The 21,575-nt window shown below is 33.4% G+C and overlaps 1 protein-coding gene across 1 annotated transcript in view; it reads left to right on the forward strand.

Annotated features, from left to right (window-relative positions):
* The window catches only part of LOC114259655 (14-3-3-like protein C), a 27,890-nt gene extending 7,352 nt beyond the window's left edge, over window positions 1-20,538 (forward strand). Inside the window, exons 2-5 of the mRNA XM_082897342.1 lie at window positions 17,539-17,595; window positions 19,425-19,547; window positions 20,082-20,198; window positions 20,282-20,538. Of these exons, the coding sequence (XP_082753468.1) occupies window positions 17,539-17,595; window positions 19,425-19,547; window positions 20,082-20,198; window positions 20,282-20,338 (354 nt within the window). The 3' untranslated portion in view covers window positions 20,339-20,538. The remainder of the gene's footprint in view (window positions 1-17,538; window positions 17,596-19,424; window positions 19,548-20,081; window positions 20,199-20,281) is intronic.
* Window positions 20,539-21,575: the final 1,037 nt, after the last annotated feature.

Raw genomic sequence — 21,575 nt, forward strand, 5'->3', positions numbered from 1 at the left:
GGATTATGAACCTTAGGAATATAATCAATGGGAAAGTTGGAATAAAAAGTAGTGATGTGAGAACTTTTAATTTCTCTTGAAAGTCTTGACTTTTCTTGAAAACCCTACGTTGACTCATAATGATAATTAATGATTTTTCCTAAATTGAAAGTAGAATCATGACATTGAGAGGTTGAATTTCATATATATGCAAGTTTAATTGAATTTTGGAAGTGTTTGGAAATTATGTAAAAGTTGCGATTGAACTTGTATTGTTGATATTTTAAATCATGTGATAATATGAAACAAAATTTGGAGGAAGAAATTGTTAATGACATGGATGATATGGAAATTGTGATAAGATAAGGAAGTGAAGATTTAAGAACTTTATTGTGTAGTTAGAAAGTGATTTTGTACCTCAAAACTAAAAGCCCAAATTTATGCTTAACTCTAGTTATGAAATTTAGGTTTTGAAAATGAAGAATACTTCAATTAACATTAAATTTATGAAATTAAGTCTATGTTGGGTTAAGATGAGTGTGAACAATAATAAATGGAAGATTGTGAAATATGACGGTGTTATATGAATAAATTAAGAAGAATCCAAATTAGAGCAATTCTAATTAAAATTATTTAGTTTTGATCTTAATTCCATACATGCAAAGTTTCATAACTCCAATTTCATGATTTAAAGGAAAATAGAAAAGAGTTAAGAGTCAATTTTATGTAATTGAAAAGGAATTAGTGAAAGGAAGAAGGAATTGAATTAAATTCAATTGTAGAAATTAAATTAGAATTGACCATTTTGTAGGTTTGATTTTTGTTGTCTTTGAAGGATTGATTTCACATAATGGAGAGAAAAAGGAAAGTTTTGTAAGCTCAAGTTTATGGAAATTTGGAGTTTAATCTTGAATTAAAAAAGTTTGGATGTAAATGGTTAGAAGTTAATCATGTTTTCTTGATAGTTAAAAGAGATTATATGGTTTTAAGAAAGTTGTGCGCGACCCCAAGTATTGAATTGGAATGTGGAAGCTCAACTTTTTAACTTTGAAAGCCCAATATTAGTCATCATCGCTCGAGCGAATAAATGGGTGCTTAAGTGTGGAATTCAAGTAACCAGTATTTTTGTAGACTAAAGGGTCCGCCGAGCGACCAATGTTGCGCTCGAGTGAAGAGCCCTGTTTAGAAAATTTTAAAAAGGTGTTTCATGTTTCGGTTTTCGTTCTCTTTTATTTCCAAGCACTCTTAGGCATATATTAAGCATTATAAATAAATTAAAAGAGCAAGAAAGAAGCCAAAGAGAATTAAACAAGTTAATAACAGAATGAATTATGTTGTGACCCAATTTCTATGTGTATTGTGAATTGTGTACGGTCAACTACAAGGGTGAACCAGACATCTGAACACTGTGAGTAATATCTTAATAAAGATATTTTCTAATATATTCTATTTTTCCTGACTGTTTTTATGTGGTAAGATTTTCTGTACACTTGATATAATAAATGTGAATGGGTTACCGATCACAAACATGCAGAATGGACCTAAGGTCGTTCTGCATGAATGATTTGGGCCTAAGGCCGTTCCAAATATATAATAAGTTGGGCCTGAGGTCGTTCTGGATATCTGTTAAGAGAACCCAAAATGGTTCTAAATTTCTGAGTGGACCTAAGGTCGTTCTAGAATTCTGATAAGACAAATTGATTGGCCATTATACAGTACTATAATGTGATTGGCTCGAGACCATTTAGAAATAAGTTGGACCTAAGGTCGTTCCGAGTCTCTGATAAGTTTGATAAGCAATATGCAATTGCATTGATTAAATGGCCATCATGGGCCTAAGGCCGTTCTGACATATGTTGAGCTTAAAGTCGTTCTGTCATATAGTGGACCTAAGGCCGTTCAGTTACATATATTGGACCCGAGGTCGTTCCGAGCTATTGGGCTTGTTTTGCTAAATATTAGCTATTGTTTGAATGTGTTATCTCAGTTATAAAAAGGGACTCATTCACCCAACCCTTTTATTTTGATATTATTCACTGGGCGTTAGCTCACTCTTTATTTTTATATATGTAGGTGTAGATGAGCAATTGGAGGATCAACTTTAGAGTCTGCCCAAGAGTCCACCTCTTTGTCAAGCCACCCAAGAGTGCCTTGTGTAGAGGCTTTGTTTTGTTTTGTCAAGCTTAGGTTAATCCTTGTATTTTATTAAAAGTCCTTCATGAAGTGTGTAAGATATGTTATAAGATATGCCTTCGTACATGTATATATTAAAGTGTATTAAAAATGTTTTAATTACTATAGTTAATCATGTACGCACAACTCAATGGGCATTATTATATTTGTTTTGCTTCCGTTTCAAGCCCCAATTATATTTAAATATTTTGAATTTTGTTTCTGAGGCCGTAGGTAATCTTCGGATTACTGGCCGGTTATGACACTAAACCTATAGGGGCGGGTTTGGGTCGTGACAGCATACACCGGGGCTCGGTTCATCATTCAAACTGCATTGTAATTTAAATACTTCTTTGAATACGTGTTTCAAAGCATGCTATCAAATTGTTCCAAATCATTTCATTAGTAGCCGAGCCTACTTAGTTACATTTTGCATGTGTTGCATTAGGCATTTTTGTATCAATTAGGAATCATGTATATTTTTCCCAACTCTTTTTTATTCTTAGCTTGGAGTACTGTGTAAGTTTTTCTTGCTTTAGCATACTTGCATGAGTGTGAGTGTTGCCATGTTTGCATGCTTGCCATGAGACTAACTGCTTATTTGATATACCTGTTTGAATGTTTGTGGATGAAGGCTTGTTGCTTGAATTGAGACAATTCAACAAATGTGAGTTTTTTAAAGCCCACTTGCGAAGTGGCAAATCATGTTTTAAGCTCGCCGAGGTGGCAAATCCATTTTTCTAAGCCCACTTGAGAGTGGCAAATTCAAACTATTTTCAAACAAAAACAACCGTGAGTTGAATTCGTTCCAATTCTTGTGATTTAGTCTATACTTGCTTACATGTGTCTCACGTAGTAAAGTTAGATTAATAACCGGATAAGAACACACAATGTTTATAAAATAACATATCATGCTTAGTAGAGGCCGATCATTTGATCGGGCGAGCGGGGTGCTCAATCCATGACCTTCCCCGCTCGTACTTAAGTCCCCGAGACGAGGCAACTTTGGTGATGACGGACATATGGCCTTTGACACGAGTCTTGGATTCCCTAAATTCCCAGAAATAAAATATTTAGGTAGCGACTCTGTAATCTAGCAAAGCAGTCCAATTTTGACATTATTTGATTTAAAAACTGTTTTTCCAAAATGATTTGCCGGATTGGACTCTTTGGTGTTTATCAGTTTCACATTGCACTTTGTGAGATTAGATTCAGAACCGTGACAGGAGTCCGAACTGTAGGGCTTATTTCGACTTCTGAAAGGAAGGCATCGAAAAAGTCGAGCTACAGTATGCTTATTCATGATTTGTTTCAGTTAGAAATGTGACCATATGTGTTATGGCATAGGGGTTGGGAATAAGGTTGCTCATTTGATGGCTAAGTTTGGCATTAATAAAAGTGTGTGCTGTACTTGGGAGAGTGTCCCTCCTTCGTGGTTGTTGGGCTCTCTGAGGATTGAGGGTGGTGTTGTGTTTCGACTATCTATAATATCTTCGATGCCGTTCTAACCAAAAAATATATATGTTTTATTTATTGTTCAATTTTTTTTCAATTTGTAAATGATAATAAAACAAAAAGAACGATGTTTATGATAACGGTGACTTTTGTGTGGCGGATTAGAGTTCTAGAGTTAGGAGGAATAAGAAGAGAAAATCATTAAAATTTGAGAAAAAAGATGAAGATAGTTGAATATGAAAATTACCTACAAGTGATTTGGGTGTACAATAAGAAAAAAAAAATGTTTTATTTTACATTAAGGTATAATAGAAACTCAAATTTCCATTAAGGTATAATAGAAAATTTACATTAAGGTATAATAGAAACTCAAATTTCCAAATTTTCGTTGAGTATACTAAATTATTATTTGGGTGCAATTAGAATCACCCCTATTATGCTTATGCAGCCCACAAAATATATATATTAATTAAAATAATTCAATTGTTATATTGAAATGACAAAACTCTTTGGTTTTGAATTTTTTATTTTTTATTTTATTTATTTATTTATTTTTGTGTGTGTTTGTTATATTTAGTGAATTTGTTTTATATTTTTGTTAATTTTTTTAAATGTACATAATTTAAATGCGATTAAAAAGTAAAAAAAAAATGTGAAGGTATTTATAAATAAAACAAACTTAATAAATAAAAAATATGTGAAAATGTATTTTATTTATTGTACTTTTTAAAGATTCTATCAAGTTAGTCATCTCAATTTGAGAGAACGCCTGAGTTTAATAGGCTCATTTTGAAGCTTGACCTCGATAATTCGAATCGTTCACTTTTTAATATTCGTTGAGGAAAATATCCATATAAAAATTAAGATAATTAAAAATTGAAAACTATATATTTAAATCACATTTAAATTTAAAAAGTTAAAAAAATTATATTTGAAATTATAAACGTCGTTTATTTTTTTTAAATAAATTTGGTTAAAACATATGTTAAAAAATGAATAGTTCAAATGACTAAGATCAGACCCAAAATAAATCCGTCAAACCCAAATGATTTATCAAGTTGGATGGTCTATACTCCATGTCATAAGCAATTATGCTATATTTTAAGAATTTCATGTTATCGGTGTGTCCAATTAATAATGAAGGACCTTACAATTACATGACTTAAAACATAAATAAAATAATGGCAAAAATGGCAATACATTATTGGATCAGCACACATTGACATAGGCTTTGTTCGATTTACCTCTCTGTCAGAATTTTTTATTTAACAGAATTAATTGAAAAAGTGAAATTTCTAACTGTTCATCTATACAATAATAAAATTACATGAATTATTAATTGAAATAAAATTTTAACATTATTAAAAAATGTTAATTAACTTGATGATTTATTAATAAATGACCTATTTATTATGAAATTAGAAACTTCAGGGGTGTGTAATTTACCCTATTTTAAAAGTTGAAAATTTGTTTGGTTGAGTTTTGAAAATATTTTTTTTGTGATTTGTAGTTTTTTTTTTAAATTTATTTTTAGTTGAATAGATGGTATGTGAGAGAAAATTTAATTGATTGATGTATAGAATGTGAGAGAACGAAAGATAAGAGAAAAAAGAAAAAAAATTGATTTATTAATAATAATAAAAAGGAGAGAAAAAAGAGAAAATTAAGTTTTGAATTGTATTTTAAAAACTAATTAACTAAGTAAGGAATGTTTAGTATAACCTATATAAGTGTATTTATTTAGATAAATATACTTATTTAAGTTATATTACTTCTTTACTTATAAAAAATACATTTATTTAAATCATTCTAAACACATTCTAAAGTTTTTAATTTTTTTTATTCAAATCATATTTTAAAAATTAAACCAAACACTATCTTTGCCCTCGTCAAGGGTTCGGTCAACGCAAACGTTAACATCATACTGACGTGTCCGATCCGCTGACCCAAGACAACCCACCACTATAAAGTGCCAACAATTAGAATCTTGAAAAGACGAGAGATACCGTGATGTTAAGCATCTTGAAAAGTGAATTGGAATCCAACTTTATTTTTGATTACTGACATCTTGAATTCCCCTTGAGCAGTAATGTAATACTATATTCTAAGGTATAGAACAACACGCAAACTTAAGTAAAAAAGAATTTTTAGAATCTTATAAAACATGATTTAGTAGCGGTGTGGGTCGGTGCGGTTTGGAAGAAAAATAGAAACTGGCGGATTGATAAAAGTGTCACTAGAATTTGCCATTTTTCTTACCAAAAACCGGCGGTTCGATTGACAAATAATAACGAATTTGCCTTGGCGGTGCGGTTCGGTGCGGTTTTGGCGGTTTCGGCGGTATTATGTGTTGGAAATGGTTATAAAATTCTGGATAAAACCAGAATTTTTTCCTAAGTTCGGTCTATTTTTTAGGTGGGCCCCGAGTGTCGATTTACTCGAGTCAAAGTGGTAACGCGTTCTATGCCGCGTTGTGATTCACGTGGTATATTTGGTTGCTCAAAACCATTACCGAATGAATGGGAAATTGAAGCCAAAGTGTGCTCCATGGAAATGGAGTTTTGGTGGAGATTCCTTAAGGTTGTAATTGGCTTGTCCCACATTGATTTGGTGGGAAGTTTTGAAAGGGTTTATAAGGCTTAGGGTGAGATACTTGGAGTGTGCCCCAAGGGGTACCCAAGTGTTTTAGAGGGAGAGGTTATGGACAAAATGGGCTAGACCCATTGGACCCAAAAATCACCACACACGCGCGCGCGCCGCAGCCGCCGTCCGGTCGGGCGGGTTGGGTTGGGCTGGGCGCGGGTGCGTGGTGTGTGGTTGGGTTGGGCTTCTAATCTTTTTGGGCCAAAAACATTTGAATTTAATTTTATTTTTTATTAAAATAAAATCCAGAATTCAAATTAAATTGGTTTGGATTTTTTGTTCATCCAAACAGGGCCCTTCCCGTTTTCAAACAGAATTAAACTGTTTTGGATTTATTGCTCATCCAAACAGAGCCCTTCCCGTTTTCAAATAGAATTAAACGGTTTTGGATTTATTGCTCATCCAAACAGAGCCCTTCCCGTTTTGCTATCTGTTTGAATTCAAAACCAACAGGTATCATACTTGTTCAATTCAAAACCAAGAGCCACATACCTGTTCAATTCAAAACCAAGAGCCACCTTCACATCTATAAATAGGACCACCCTCATTTGATGTTTTCCATTCAGAAATTTCGTATTTCACTTCTGCTAGTTATATTCTTCATCTTGCTGCATTTTATTTCCGAAAGAAAGAGTGTAAACACTTAGTGTGTTCGTAAGGCAAACAATTAGTAGTGCTGCTATTGTTTGTGGTAGATCATTTCATCCTGGGAGATAGACGTCCGAATTCTGAAAGCACCGTGGAGAGGACGAATCTGTCTTAAGGACACAGTGTTAAACACTGGACTTGATCAGAAAAGTTATTCAAATAAATTAACCAAGTAAGTTGTTTAATTTTATTCTGTTTTTATTTGTTTATTTAATCAGATTTTATTTTTGTTTTTGTAACAAAATAAAATCTGTGGTTTTATTTATTTATTATTATTTCGAGTTTGATTTTTGTAATCAAACAAATTCTCTCATTTTCTCTATTTCTTTTATTCTTGTTGTTGTTTTGTACACAACAGAATTTAATCTTTTAAATATAGTGAAGATTGTCCAACAATCTTAAGACAGATTCCTTTTTGGGTATCTTCATTGTATTTAATTTTCTGTGTTTTCAAATTAATATTCTGGTTGGAAAAACAAATAGTGATTTATGCTATTTGACAGATTGTAGTAATATACTGTCTCTTTTCTTTGACAACAACTAGTAGTACGATACTGGTGTCATTAACAATTCAGAATATTATTTGGTATTACAGAAAATTCTTGTTATATTTTATTTTTCTAGTTTTAGTAACAAGGAAAATAAAATTATTTTGTTATTATAATTATTTTCTGGTTTTAGTAACTAGAAAATTAATTTGTGTTTTAATATTTTCTGATTTTTGTAATCAGAGATTATGGCTACTACAACTGAAACTGCATCTGGCAGTGGTACTCCTATTGTTACACCTACATCGGTCCCTATCCAGAACCATGTTCATGTACCAATCAATCATGGAGAAAAACCGGAAAAATTTAACGGTACTGAGTTTAAGAGATGGCAGCAGAAGATGCTGTTCTATCTTACAACTCTTAATTTGGCCCGGTTTCTCCATGAAGAGGCTCCAGCACTTAAAGAGGGTGAAAGTGATCGGCAAGTTGTTGCCGCTGTAGATGCTTGGAAACATTCAGATTTCCTGTGCAGAAACTACATCCTAAATGGCCTTGACAATATGCTGTATAATGTATACAGTCCTCTGAAAACAGCAAAAGAATTGTGGGATTCTTTGGAGAAGAAATACAAGACAGAAGATGCCGGCACGAAGAAATTTGTCGTCGGTAAATTTCTGGACTTTGTTATGGTAGACTCCCAAACGGTAATATCTCAAGTTCAAAGTTTTCAAATAATTTTGCATGATATTCATTCAGAAGGTATGTCTCTTAGCGAGTCATTCCAAGTCGCTGCTTTAGTGGAAAAGTTACCACCGGCTTGGAAAGATTTCAAAAATTATTTAAAACATAAACGCAAAGAGATGACTATGGATGAATTGATTGTAAGATTAAGAATTGAAGAAGATAACCGAAAGGCTGAAAAGAGGAATGGGAAAAATCCCATTGAGTCCAAGGCAAATGTGGTTGAACAAGTTCATAAACCACATAACAAAAAGAGAAAGTTTACTGGAGATGGTCCTAAACAAGGCGATAGTAGCAAGAAGTTTGTGACGCCCCAAATTTTGATAATATAATACAACGATGCACCGGGTTTAACTAGAGGGTACACATCATTTTTAAGCACAAAATGCAAATAATTACACTAAAATAAAATATTAATAATAGTTACAGATAAAATTCTTCAAGTCTTTAAATACATATCGGTTCCTTGATACAAAAGATTATCCAAAATACAGGAAATATACAATCTAATTTCTAAGGTAGCCACGGTTCCACAAAGCTTTTAGGGATTCAGTTCTTGGTGTAAAACTCGCCTTCACCTGGCATAAAACGCCATGAGCTTGGAATGCCCAGTAAACACACACACCCCGACCCCTTTCCCATTCCAAATACACAAGAACATAACGGCATGATCATAACATACAATGAAAGCAATAATTAAGCAGAGTTTATAATTAAATTTCAATTCTCATGAATAATAGTCAATTTTAGTTAGTTCTAGGCAACTCCCCGTGGAATGCCGTTCCTACCCAACCACTAACACTGGCCACGGGCAATTCGGACTCCCCCTTGGTTAATACAATACCAATGCGTCGCTTACCGCATGACCACCAGTGCGTCACTTACCGCACAATTACCAATGATGCCCACGCACCTAGGTTACATACCCAAGTGGTGACATCACGGTCTGCCCCAAGGAAACGGGCTTCCAGGGATACTCCCCTTGTGTGAGACCCTCACTGCCACCCTTATGCCTCCCATTTCCGTTAAGCAGCCAGAATACCTTCCGTGCCATGTTAGGGTTCGGAAACACACTTGCGCAAGACTTCACAAAAATGGAATACATTCCATTATATCATACTCTTGAATCAATCGTTCATTATCTCATAAAATTTAATGCAATGGTCGTAACCCATTACCATCCCATTTGATTTCCCCTTTATTAAGTGCGTTATGTTCTCAGTCATAGCAAAGCATGGTCAGTATAATTATGAATCCAAACTAAACAAGAAGTAGTTTATTCATGGTAAAGAAAATTTACAATTTATCACAAATTACATATCAAGACTAAGACATTCAAGAAACATAGAATATAAGAGCTGCAAACCAAATAAGAGCATATTAACACAAATTTCCAGATTTCCAGATTTTGAACCAGTTCGAAAATAATTTTAAAAAAAATACTTTTATTGGCCCTAAGTATCTGGCCTCATGTGAGTTGGTAGATAAATAAGTCTAGTTTCAAACTCAATTTACGAAAGTAGGATAGGTATTTTAGATTTTAAGATAATTCAGAATTACCAAGATCTGTCCAGATTCGTTGACCGTTACGCAAATCGGTTTTTCTCTCAAACCCCTCGCTCTCTTGAGCTCAAAAAAATTTTAGTTAAAATATAACACCAAGATTAAGATTTTGACATAAAATTGGGCTCAAGATTATTTTTCTGGAATTTTCTAAAAATAGATAAAGTTGACTGTTTTTCTGGTTCTGTGAGTATCAAACTTAGAAAATTTGTTTAGGTTATAAAAACGCATCCTTAGGACCTACAAAAAATTACCACATACTCTAGACATACCAAATATTGTACCATAAAAACAGATTTTGAGTTTATGGAGTTTTGGTGGGAAAATAAATTCAAGAGAGGGAAAAGATTTGCTGCTGGAAATTTAAGAAAGAAAGTGAAGCATACCATTTCCTGATTAATACACACTTATACAAGAGTGTAGGCCTAGACTACAACATATATATACAAAGAGCATGTATTAGGAGGGGAAAAACAAGTGGTAAGAGAACTTGAGAGAAGAGGTGTTGTATGTTTACCTTTGTTGTACAAGACTAACACAATTCTTCCTTTTCTTCTCCTCTTCTTCTCTCTCACTCTCTCCCTCTCTCTTTTTTTTCCAAGATCACTCTCTCTCACTCCTCTAGTAGATGGCTGAAAATGTATATAATGAGGGGGGAGAAGTGTGCATATATAGATATATATAAAGAAAAGATTGGGAAGGTTTCTTGGGGACTAAGTTCCCTAAGTGCAAATTGTCAAAGTTGCAATTATGGCCCTTATTATCCATCACATGGTCAACAACTTGGGCTCCAAGACATACATATATATATATATATATATATATATATGATATTTGTATGAGATATTTGTATTTATAAACATAATATAATACAAGTACATTAATTAATAAGATATTACAATTAAGGGTTGGAATGAAATAAAATAAAAGTGTATAGGGACCAAGTCTAAATTTATGAAACCTTGATATATGTTATTAATATACTAACATTAGAAAATAGTTAAAATAATAAATTCGGGTCCCGTTAAATTAAAGCGCAAACAAATGCGAGAAACCGAGCAAAAACGGCATTATCGGGAATTAAAATTTTAGAGTGATTAATATCTAATGATAGGGTCTAATAACTAATAATATGGTTTTAAAGGTGATTATTAATCTACCGGGATCGATTAGGGTTTAGTTGAATTATTCCGCAATGCTTTCTGATTTTAGGGTTTAAAACACAATTAAATAAAAATTCAAGGGCTTTATTGAAATAAACTGAAGGTTAGAGATTTAATGGTAATTACAAAAATTAGGGTCTCTACAAAGTTCAAAGGAAAATGCTATAACTGTGGCAAAACTGGACATCGAGCTTCTGACTGCCGCCGCCCTAAAAAGAATCATGGAAGTACAAGTAAGAAGACCACCAATCAGGCCAATGTAACAGAATTGGATTACATCTCTGACGGAGTGAATGACATCAACCTCTCTGCTGTGGTGTCTGAGGCTAACTTGGTTGGAAATCCCAAAGAGTGGTGGGTTGACACTGGAGCAACTCGTCATATATGTGCGGACAAGAAGATGTTCACTACCTACAATGAGGCAGCAAATGGTGAACAACTTTTCATGGGAAATTCTTCTACTTCTACTGTGGCTGGACAAGGGAAAGTGATCTTGAAGATGACATCAAGGAAATAACTGACCCTCAACAACGTACTGCATGTACCTGACATCCGGAAGAATTTAGTTTCTGGGTCTTTGTTAAGTAAAAATGGTTTTAGGCTTGTATTTGAGTCTGATAAATTTGTATTAACAAAGAGTGGTATGTATGTTGGTAAGGGATACATGAGTGATGGTCTCTTTAAGTTGAATGTAATGACAGTTGTACCGAAAGTTGCTATGAATAAGAATAACACATCTTTTGTTTCTATTCTTGAGTCAAATTTATGGCATGGTAGATTAGGACATGTGAATTTTGATGCTTTGCGTAGATTAATTGGTTTAGATTATATACCAAAGTTTGAAATTAATCCTAATCATAAATGTGAAATTTGTATAGAAGCGAAACTAACTAAGGCTCCATTTAAATCGGTTGAAAGGAAAATCGAACCTCTAGAATTAATTCATACTGATGTATGTGATTTAAAATTTATTCAAACTAGAGGAGGCAAAAAGTATTTCATAACATTTATCGATGATTGCACAAGATATTGTTATGTTTATTTACTTAGAAGTAAAGATGAAGCCTTAGAAATGTTTAAACTCTACAAAAGAGAAGTTGAAAATCAACTTGGTAAAACCATTAAAATGGTTAGAAGTGATAGGGGTGGTGAATATGATGCACCATTAAATGAATTTTGTGCACAACATGGCATTATTCACCAAACTACAGCCCCTTATTCTCCACAGCAAAATGGAATTGCTGAAAGGAAGAATAGAACCCTAAAAGAAATGATGAATGCCATGCTACTAAGTTCAGGTTTACCACAGAACTTGTGGGGGGAAGTAATATTGTCTGCTAATTATGTTCTTAATAGAATACCTCACAAGAAAACCAAAAGCATTCCTTATGAATTGTGGAAAGGTCGACCACCTTCCTACAAATACTTAAAAGTTTGGGGGTGTTTGGCAAAAGTAGAAGTACCTGTTCCTAAAAAGACTAAGATTGGACCAAAAACAGTAGATTGTGTGTTTATTGGTTATGCTCAGAATAGTAGTGCATATCGGTTTCTGACTTATAAATCAGATATACCTGATATAAATGTGAACACTATTATAGAGTCAAGGAATGCTGTGTTTTTTGAACATGTCTTTCCTTACAAGAAAGGACAGGAATTAAGTTCACAGAAAAGAACTTATGATTGTACACAAAGTCAAGAGACTAATGACAATCAAACACAAGAGACTAGTAATAGTCTTGACCAACAGGATTTAACTAATGATGAACCTAGACGAAGTAAGAGAGCAAGAACATCAAAATCCTTTGGTCCAGATTTTCTGACATACTTGTTAGAAAATGAACCGCAAAGCTTTAAGGCAGCAATGACAGGTCCTGAAGCACCTTTGTGGAAAGAGGCTGTTAATAATGAAATTGAATCCATTATGCAAAATCATACTTGGAAATTGGTGGATCTTCCACCAGGTTCTAAACCTCTTGGATATAAATGGATATTCAAGAGAAAAATGAAAGCAGATGGTTCAATTGACAAGTATAAAGCAAGACTTGTTGTTAAAGGTTACAGACAAAAGGAAAGTCTGGACTATTTTGACACATATTTCCCTGTGACAAGAATAACATCCATTCGCATGCTTATTTCTATAGCAGCGTTGTTTAATTTAGAAATACATCAAATGGATGTTAAGACAGCTTTCTTAAACGGTGATCTAAATGAAGAGATCTATATGGAACAACCCGAAGGGTTTGTAGTATCAGGGCAAGAAAAGAAAGTTTGTCGACTTGTAAAATCCCTTTATGGATTAAAACAAGCACCTAAGCAATGGCATGAAAAATTTGATCATGCAATGCTTACTAATGGGTTTAAGATAAACGAATGTGACAAATGCATCTATGTTAAAAACACTGACCAAGGATATGTCATAGTTTGTCTTTATGTGGATGACATGCTTATCATTGGAAGCAGTCAAAACATGATCAAATCAACTAAGCAGATGCTTAACAAAAGATTTGATATGAAAGATATGGGGTCGCAGATGTTATATTAGGAATGAAAATTACTAAAACATCTGACGGATATGCATTATCTCAATCTCATTATATTGAGAAAATTCTTGATAAATTTATCAAGGATGATTTGAATTTAGCTAGAACACCTGTAGACATCAGTCTTTATTTATCGAAAAATAAAGGTGATGCAGTGTCTCAGTTAAAATACTCCCAAATCATTGGAAGCCTAATGTACCTAATGAATTGTACTCGTCCTGATATAGCTTATGCTATCAGTAAATTGAGTAGGCACACTAGTAACCCTGGAGAAGACCATTGGAAAGCGATCATTCGAGTTCTTAGATATCTAAGATTTACTCGTGATCATGGTTTGAACTTTACTCGATATCCAGCAGTACTCGAAGGTTATTGTGATGCCAATTGGATATCGGATACTAAAGATTCAAAATCCACAAGTGGATATGTCTTTACTCTAGGAGGCGCTGCTGTTTCTTGGAAGTCCACGAAACAAACTTGCATCGCACGATCCACAATGGAATCCGAGTTCATTGCTTTAGACAAAGCAGGTGAAGAAGCAGAATGGCTTCGTCACTTCTTAGAAGACATTCCAATGTGGCCAAAACCTGTGCCAGCTATTTGCATTCATTGTGATAGTCAATCTGCAATAGGCAGGGCACAGAATCACATGTATAACGGTAAGTCACGACATATTCGTCGTCGACATAATACCGTAAGGCAATTATTGTCAAATGGAATAATCTCAATAGATTATATAAAATCTAAAGAGAATATTGCGGATCCGTTAACAAAAGGTTTGACAAAAGAGCTAGTGTATAGTTCATCGAAGGGGATGGGATTAAAGCCTATTACATAAGAGTCGTCATAATGGTAACCCTACTTATATGACTGGAGATCCCAAGAACTAAGTTCAAAGGGACAACTAAGTTATGTATGGCTAGCCAGAAATCACCAAGGGATTAAATTTCCTACTCATTCCTATGATGAGAGTGATATCTGCAACATATGTTGTCTGCAGGGGTATAAGGATAAGCTTTGCTTTTAATGATTACTTATATCTTGATTAAGGTATAAAATCAAGACGAGTATAAGGAGATACTCACAATAAGAATCACCTATATGAGTGTTGAACTGGGGCCGGTTCTATGAGAATGAAGAGGCTAAATTCTCTAGAAACACTTATGAAAACCAGGTGCGTTCAAGGCCAAAATGAACACAACAGTGAGAACCACGATGTGTTAGAAGATATTTTGTGTGAAACCTATTGTCTTGGCTTACACAAACGGCTGAACAATTCAAGGCATCGCGTCCATTGGTTAGCCAGTAAGTCCGATAGGTTATCGCTAGGGAAGGTTCAAAGCCGAAAACTACCTATCCTGATGCAAGATATTTTCAACTTATACTATTTCGTTAAAGTCTGCATATTGTTGCATTTCCGTTGTCATCAAATTCCATTCATGTGGAGGATTGTTGGAAATGGTTATAAAATTATGGATAAAACCAGAATTTTTTCCTAAGTTCGGTCTATTTTTTAGGTGGGCCCCGAGTGTCGATTTACTCGGGTCAAAGTGGTAACGCGTTCTATGCCGCGTTGTGATTCACGTGGTATATTTGGTTGCTCAAAACCATTACCGAATGAATGGGAAATTGAAGCCAAAGTGTGCTCCATGGAAATGAAGTTTTGGTGGAAATTCCTTAAGGTTGTAATTGGCTTGTCCCACATTGATTTGGTAGGAAGTTTTGAAAGGGTTTCTAAGGCTTAGGGTGAGATACTTGGGGTGTGCCCCAAGGGGTACCCAAGTGTTTTAGAGGGAGAGGTTATGGACAAAATGGGCTAGACCCATTGGACCCAAAAATCACCACACACGCGCGCGCGCCGCCGTCGCCGTCCGTCCGATCGGGCGGCCTGGGCTTGGGCGCGGGTGCGTGGTGTGTGGTTGGGTTGGGCTTCTAATCTTTTTGGGCCAAAAACATTTGAATTTAATTTTATTTTTTATTAAAATAAAATCCAGAATTCAAATTAAATTGGTTTGGATTTTTTGTTCATCCAAACAGGGCCCTTCCCGTTTTCAAACAGAATTAAACTGTTTTGGATTTATTACTTATCCAAACAGAGCCCTTCCCGTTTTCAAACAGAATTAAACGGTTTTGGATTTATTGCTCATCCAAACAGAGCCCTTCCCGTTTTGCTATCTGTTTGAATTCAAAACCAACAGGTATCATACCTGTTCAATTCAAAACCAAGAGCCACATACCTGTTCAATTCAAAACCAAGAGCCACCTTCACATCTATAAATAGGACCACCCTCATTTGATGTTTTCCATTCAGAAATTTCGTATTTCACTTCTGCTATTTATATTCTTCATCTTGCTGCATTTTATTTCCGAAAGAAAGAGTGTAAACACTTAGTGTGTTCGTAAGGCAAACAATTAGTAGTGCTGCTATTGTTTGTGGTAGATCATTTCATCCTGGGAGATAGACGTCCGAATTCTGAAAGCACCGTGGAGAGGACGAATCTGTCTTAAGGACACAGTGTTAAACACTGGACTTGATCAGAAAAGTTATTCAAATAAATTAACCAAGTAAGTTGTTTAATTTTATTCTATTTTTATTTGTTTATTTAATCAGATTTTATTTTTGTTTTTGTAACAAAATAAAATCTGTGGTTTTATTTATTTATTATTATTTCGAGTTTGATTTTTGTAATCAAACAAATTCTCTCATTTTCTCTATTTCTTTTATTCTTGTTGTTGTTTTGTACACAACATAATTTAATCTTTTAAATACAGTGAAGATTGTCCAACATTATGCACACCCCTACTTGTGGTGCCTTGACTTGATTTTTGTTGGCTAAAATAGACGGACTCACGACTTTTGTGTGTGTGTGTGTTTTTTATATATACAAGATGATGAGTGTTATGTGAAGGATGGTGTAGAACATTGCTCCAAGACCACCAAATAACCTCGATGCTTTGAAATAAATCTCGTCTCATGTCAGATTGTCATGTATGTCTGAATGTCGAATTCATCTTAAAATGATAGGCACAGGATTTGATTTGATCTTTGAAGTGTAAATACGAAGAGTGTTTATATATTAGGCATTGAAAGGTATCCAAGTGAACTAGGAACCTGATCTCCCCTTTTGTTTGACAATCAAGGACCAAGCATGACATAGTTACACTACACAACACATTTTAAGTGTCTATATAGCACAAATCATTTTGATTGCTGGTGCTACTGACCTGCTCAATTGAAAATTTAATTTGAATATGAACATTAGGGTAACCAAATCATATGAAACGAAGTCTTAGACCTATTTAGGTGGGGTTAGTTATATGGATCTTTTTTCACTATAGAAATTAAATAAATTCATATTTTGTTGGAAACATTGGGATAAGAAATTCATATTTTGTTAGAAACATTAGGATAAGAATTATATATATATATAAAATAAAAATAAAAAACTAAATCCTATCCACTACTAACCACTAAAGGCATGCTTAGGATCCAAAAAATGCCCTCTTACTTAGCAAGCATCAAAGAAAGTGCCTTATTCTATGCCAAGCTACGTTACATGGACTCGGGTGCAGGTATCGGGTGCGGGTGTATGTAGAGGTCGGACATTTCAAAATTAAAAATTGAGGATACGTGGATATGGATCTAAATTTGGATACGGGTATGGGAATACGTTAAATAGTTATTTTTTTTAAAATATATTTATTATATGAAGATGGTTTAAAAAAAGGAATAACAAATTTGTTAAAAAAATAACAAATAAAATATAAATAACAAATAAAAATTATTTTAGGTATAAAATAAATTATATTATATATGATAAAATAAATTTTATTTATTTATTTTAGACATAAAAATTATATTATTTATGGTATATTATATTATACAATATTTTTTTTGAGTGAATAATATTATATAATAAGAATACTATTATATATTATTATATTAGTATCATTTATAAATAGAATGCAGAGAAAGAGAACAGAGAGGAGGAGAAGACGAAGTCAAAGAAGGTGATAGAGAGAGAGAGAGAGAGAGAGACACACACACACACAGAACAAAGGGAAATCGAAGTCCTAGAGTCATTTTCTGGGTGGATTCAACTTCGCGATGTTGGTTTTCAGATCTCCTTCGATTCAGTCTAGTTCGCGACTAGGGTTTACCCTTCGATCTTGCTTTGTGTCTCGACATGCTTCGCAAAGGTGAGTTTCAGCCCTCTCTCTCCCTCTCTATCACTTTCTCTCTCCATCTCTGAGTTTCAGCCGTATATACCATCTTTCTTCCTCGTTTGCCATATCCATTTTCTCCATGCCGTATCCTGACTGTATCTCGTACCCATACCCGTATCGTGTCGTGTCGTGTCAACATGGGTACTTCGTCGAATCTGATGAGTCCGTGTAACATAGATGCCAAGTTAGACACCTTCTTCAGATTCACATAAAGTCCTTAGGTTCGTGCCTTTTATTTGGCTCCATTTGTAGGCTTTAGGCTCAAGAAAGGCACACTTTTTTAGATAATATAAAAGTATCTTTATCTTTTATTTATTTTTCAATAGCCACTAATGGATATGTTTTATACCATATTTACAGTCTTTATACCAATAATTTTTTTTTTTTTTTTTTGGTTTTGTTTTTGTTTTGTTTTTGTTTTTGTATTCTAGGTTCATAAGCTTATGTTTGATTATATGAAATAGATCTTTGTAAAATGCTTAGCTTAATAATATGTTTAAAAAGTTTACAACTAACTTTTTCATTATTGCAATTTGCAAAATGGAAATGGTTATTTGCTTTCGTGAATGCCTATACCAAAATTATCAATTCAAAATATTTACATTTGTGTTGATTTGTCTAACTTTCTTAGTTGATGTGTCAACAAAATTTCTCCTTTTTCTGTTTCGGTTACATATCTCAAAATGCTTTCACTTGCAAGCTCCGTTATCAGAATCTTATGATTCACGATTCGATTCACAATTTTTGTAAAATCTATATGAATCTATGGGTGAATCTATTTTGGAAGTGAATCTCTAGTGAGTTGCACGATTCACAATCGATTCACGATTCGATTCACTTTTTACTATTCATACAATTTTTGAAATTATTGTGTCCGGCATATTTTCGACTTTTTTTTCCTCCATCTTTTTAGTAAAAATGACATAATGCAACTTCTAATAGCGTTTAATACTAAAATAACCAACATATATACATAATTTGTTGTTATTTTAGTGATCATGGGGTTTTTAGTGATCAATACCGTTGTTAATTATTGTTATTTTGGAAATTGATAGTTTGTCCATTTGGTTATTATTTTTATTAAGAATGGTTGTCTAAAAAAAAAAAAATGATATGATGGTGACCTTACATAATAACATTTGTTAACTTTTTACCTATTAAACCATGTGATTATCATTCAAAATAACATTTTTATTAATTTAAGTCTAAATATTTCATATTCACAAGATATATATAACATTTAAATGTGTAGATATATGTTTTTAAGTAATTTAAAAAAAAATGACTGAATCTTTATAATTCACGATTCGATTCGATTCGCTTCGCGATTTGGTACGAGACCATTTTGATTCCCGATACGAATCCCGATTTGACAACTATGCTTGCAAGTGCATGTATAATATACATTCTTATGTCACATGCACTTTACTTCTTTCATGCTCACATTTTATGTTGTGCCTTTCGCTTAGGCTTTGGGAGATTTTCTCACCTTAGTGCGCCGTGAGCCTTTAACAACTATGCCCTTACCCCACCCTTCCCCTTTAAATGCCAACGTATTGGCGCATGGCGTCTGTGGAGTTTATGAACTACACATTTCTGTGATCTATGGGAAAACTTTTGTCTTTTATTATATATGCAGTTTTGTAGATTTTTCTTTTTATATTGCAAATGTTGTGCTCTCTCTAACGGTAAAAGTTAGATTAGGTTTTAGGGTTGTTTTATATAACTTTCTTTGTTTTGATAATTGTGATTCATTCTTGTTATTTACTGTTTCCATCTTGATTTCAATGTTCTCTTTGCAGGATATAGCAAATACAGAGTTGGCTCCAACACATCCAATTCGGCTTGGATTGGCTCTTAACTTCTCTGTATTTTACTATGAAATTTTGAATTCTCCTGATCGAGCATGCAGCCTTGCAAAACAGGTAAAGGAACATATCTTAGTCTCTATAGATAAAAAGAGGATATTAATAACTGAAATTTTTGTTAATCAAGGTTCAATGTTAATTTGGGGAAGGACATGACGAGTTCACTTTTCTTTTGCACATTCTTTGATCTGAATTTTATCGCGACCCTTTTTGTATAATTCAGATGCTTACCAAATACGGGGACAACATATGGGTCCTCTGCTAAAAAGTAGCCATATTTGTACTTTATAATCCGTACTTCATTCTAGTTAACTAGATTCATTTCATGAATGTGGGCCTAGGGTATAACTAACATTGTTGTGCGACTTTTGTCTGGGGCTCTTTAAGAACCAGAAGTCTTCTTTTTAATGAACCAAACTAGTGAGCAAATGAGAAACTGCCCCAAAAAAGAGTAATTAGACGAATGCTCCTTACAAGCATAATTGTGGTGCCCTCTTGATAGTTCTATTGTTATAGTTGGTTAATGAATGAGTTATTTTTAATTTATTAGTAACTAGTGCCTGTTTCTAATTGTAATCCGATTTCCATCAGGCTTTTGATGAAGCCATTGCAGAGTTGGACACACTGGGAGAGGATTCGTACAAGGACAGCACTTTGATAATGCAACTCCTTCGTGATAATCTGACTTTGTGGACCTCAGACATGCAGGTTTAGTACCTTTTACATTTCATTCTTTTTGGTTATGTATCAATGTATTGTTTTAACTCATGCATTACTGGACCTATTTATAGGATGATGGAGCAGAGGAGATCAAAGAAGCACCCAACCACGAAGAGGAGAAGCAGTAAACTGATTCGTTTTCATTCTAGTATTCCACTTCTCCTCTGTTTGTTTTTGACTGGAGAAGTTGTTTGGACCCTCTATCTATTTGGTTTGGAGCCTCTAGGATTTGATGTGATTATTGTTTTTTAATTTGAGAGCACGAGTGTTTACTTTTGTGGTTTAATGATTAGTGCCTAAATCCGGTTTGGTTTGCAATTTTTAGAAACAGTTTTCTCTTAGTTTTTGATTTAGATTTTTATATTTTTAATGATTTTTTAAAAATGTTTTAATCAGCTTTTTTTAATCTTTGGCTTCACTTAATCTTAATATATTTAAAAAGTAAAAATATGGGTGAAATTTTTTTTGAGCAAACTTCACTTTACCTCTTGTAGTTTGGGCCATGTACGGTCTATTCTTTTAACGTTTGTAAATGATCACATAACCTTTATGTGATTTGTGGACAGAACTGTACTGTTAGACTCGTTAACTATTTACCATTGTATATAAGTGGCATTCATGTCATATATTTTTGTTTTTTACTCATGTAAACATAATAGTGAGAAAACAAAATTATTTATTTGGGAGGAAAAAAAATTCAAGGTTTGACTTTGGTCCACAAATCGAATTCTAATTTTTTAATTGATTCAATATATACCTTTAATTTTTAATATAGTATTAATTCTAATCATTCATTTATATTTGTTAGTAATAACTAATGAAAAATAGGCAATATAAACAATTTAACTATTTTTTCCTTAATCATTATTGACATACAACTTAACTATACCGTTGTCCATCACCACTCATCCTCTATCCCAATCCACTATCATCCCTCCAACCTTGTTAGCAATCCATTGATACTCTTCCCCTTCCAGAAGTCACTGCCACCCCCTCTCTATCTTTTCCTAGTCCGTAGCCACTAACGCCATGCCAATCAACACTATGGACAAAAAATAATTAAATTGTCTAAAGTAATCCTGTAAAATCAACACTATCGGCAAAAAAATAATTAAATTGTCTAAAGTAATCCTGTAAAATTAATTAAATTGTCTAAGGTAACACTGTTACTTTAATGATGGTTATAAATTGATGTCTTTTTAAAAATTTAAAGTTTAAACTAAAACAATAAAAAAAGTAGTTAAAGTTTTATAAAATCTAGATTTTTTTTTTGTTGGTTGTTGTAATTTTTCTTATTTATTTTATTTTCTCAAATTATAACAATTTTTTGGGTAAATTACTAACAAGTCATAATAGTTGACTTAA

Source organism: Camellia sinensis, chromosome 12 (genome assembly GCF_055761805.1).
Source record: "Camellia sinensis isolate YWXY chromosome 12, ASM5576180v1, whole genome shotgun sequence".
In the NCBI taxonomy this organism is placed as follows: domain Eukaryota; kingdom Viridiplantae; phylum Streptophyta; class Magnoliopsida; order Ericales; family Theaceae; genus Camellia; species Camellia sinensis.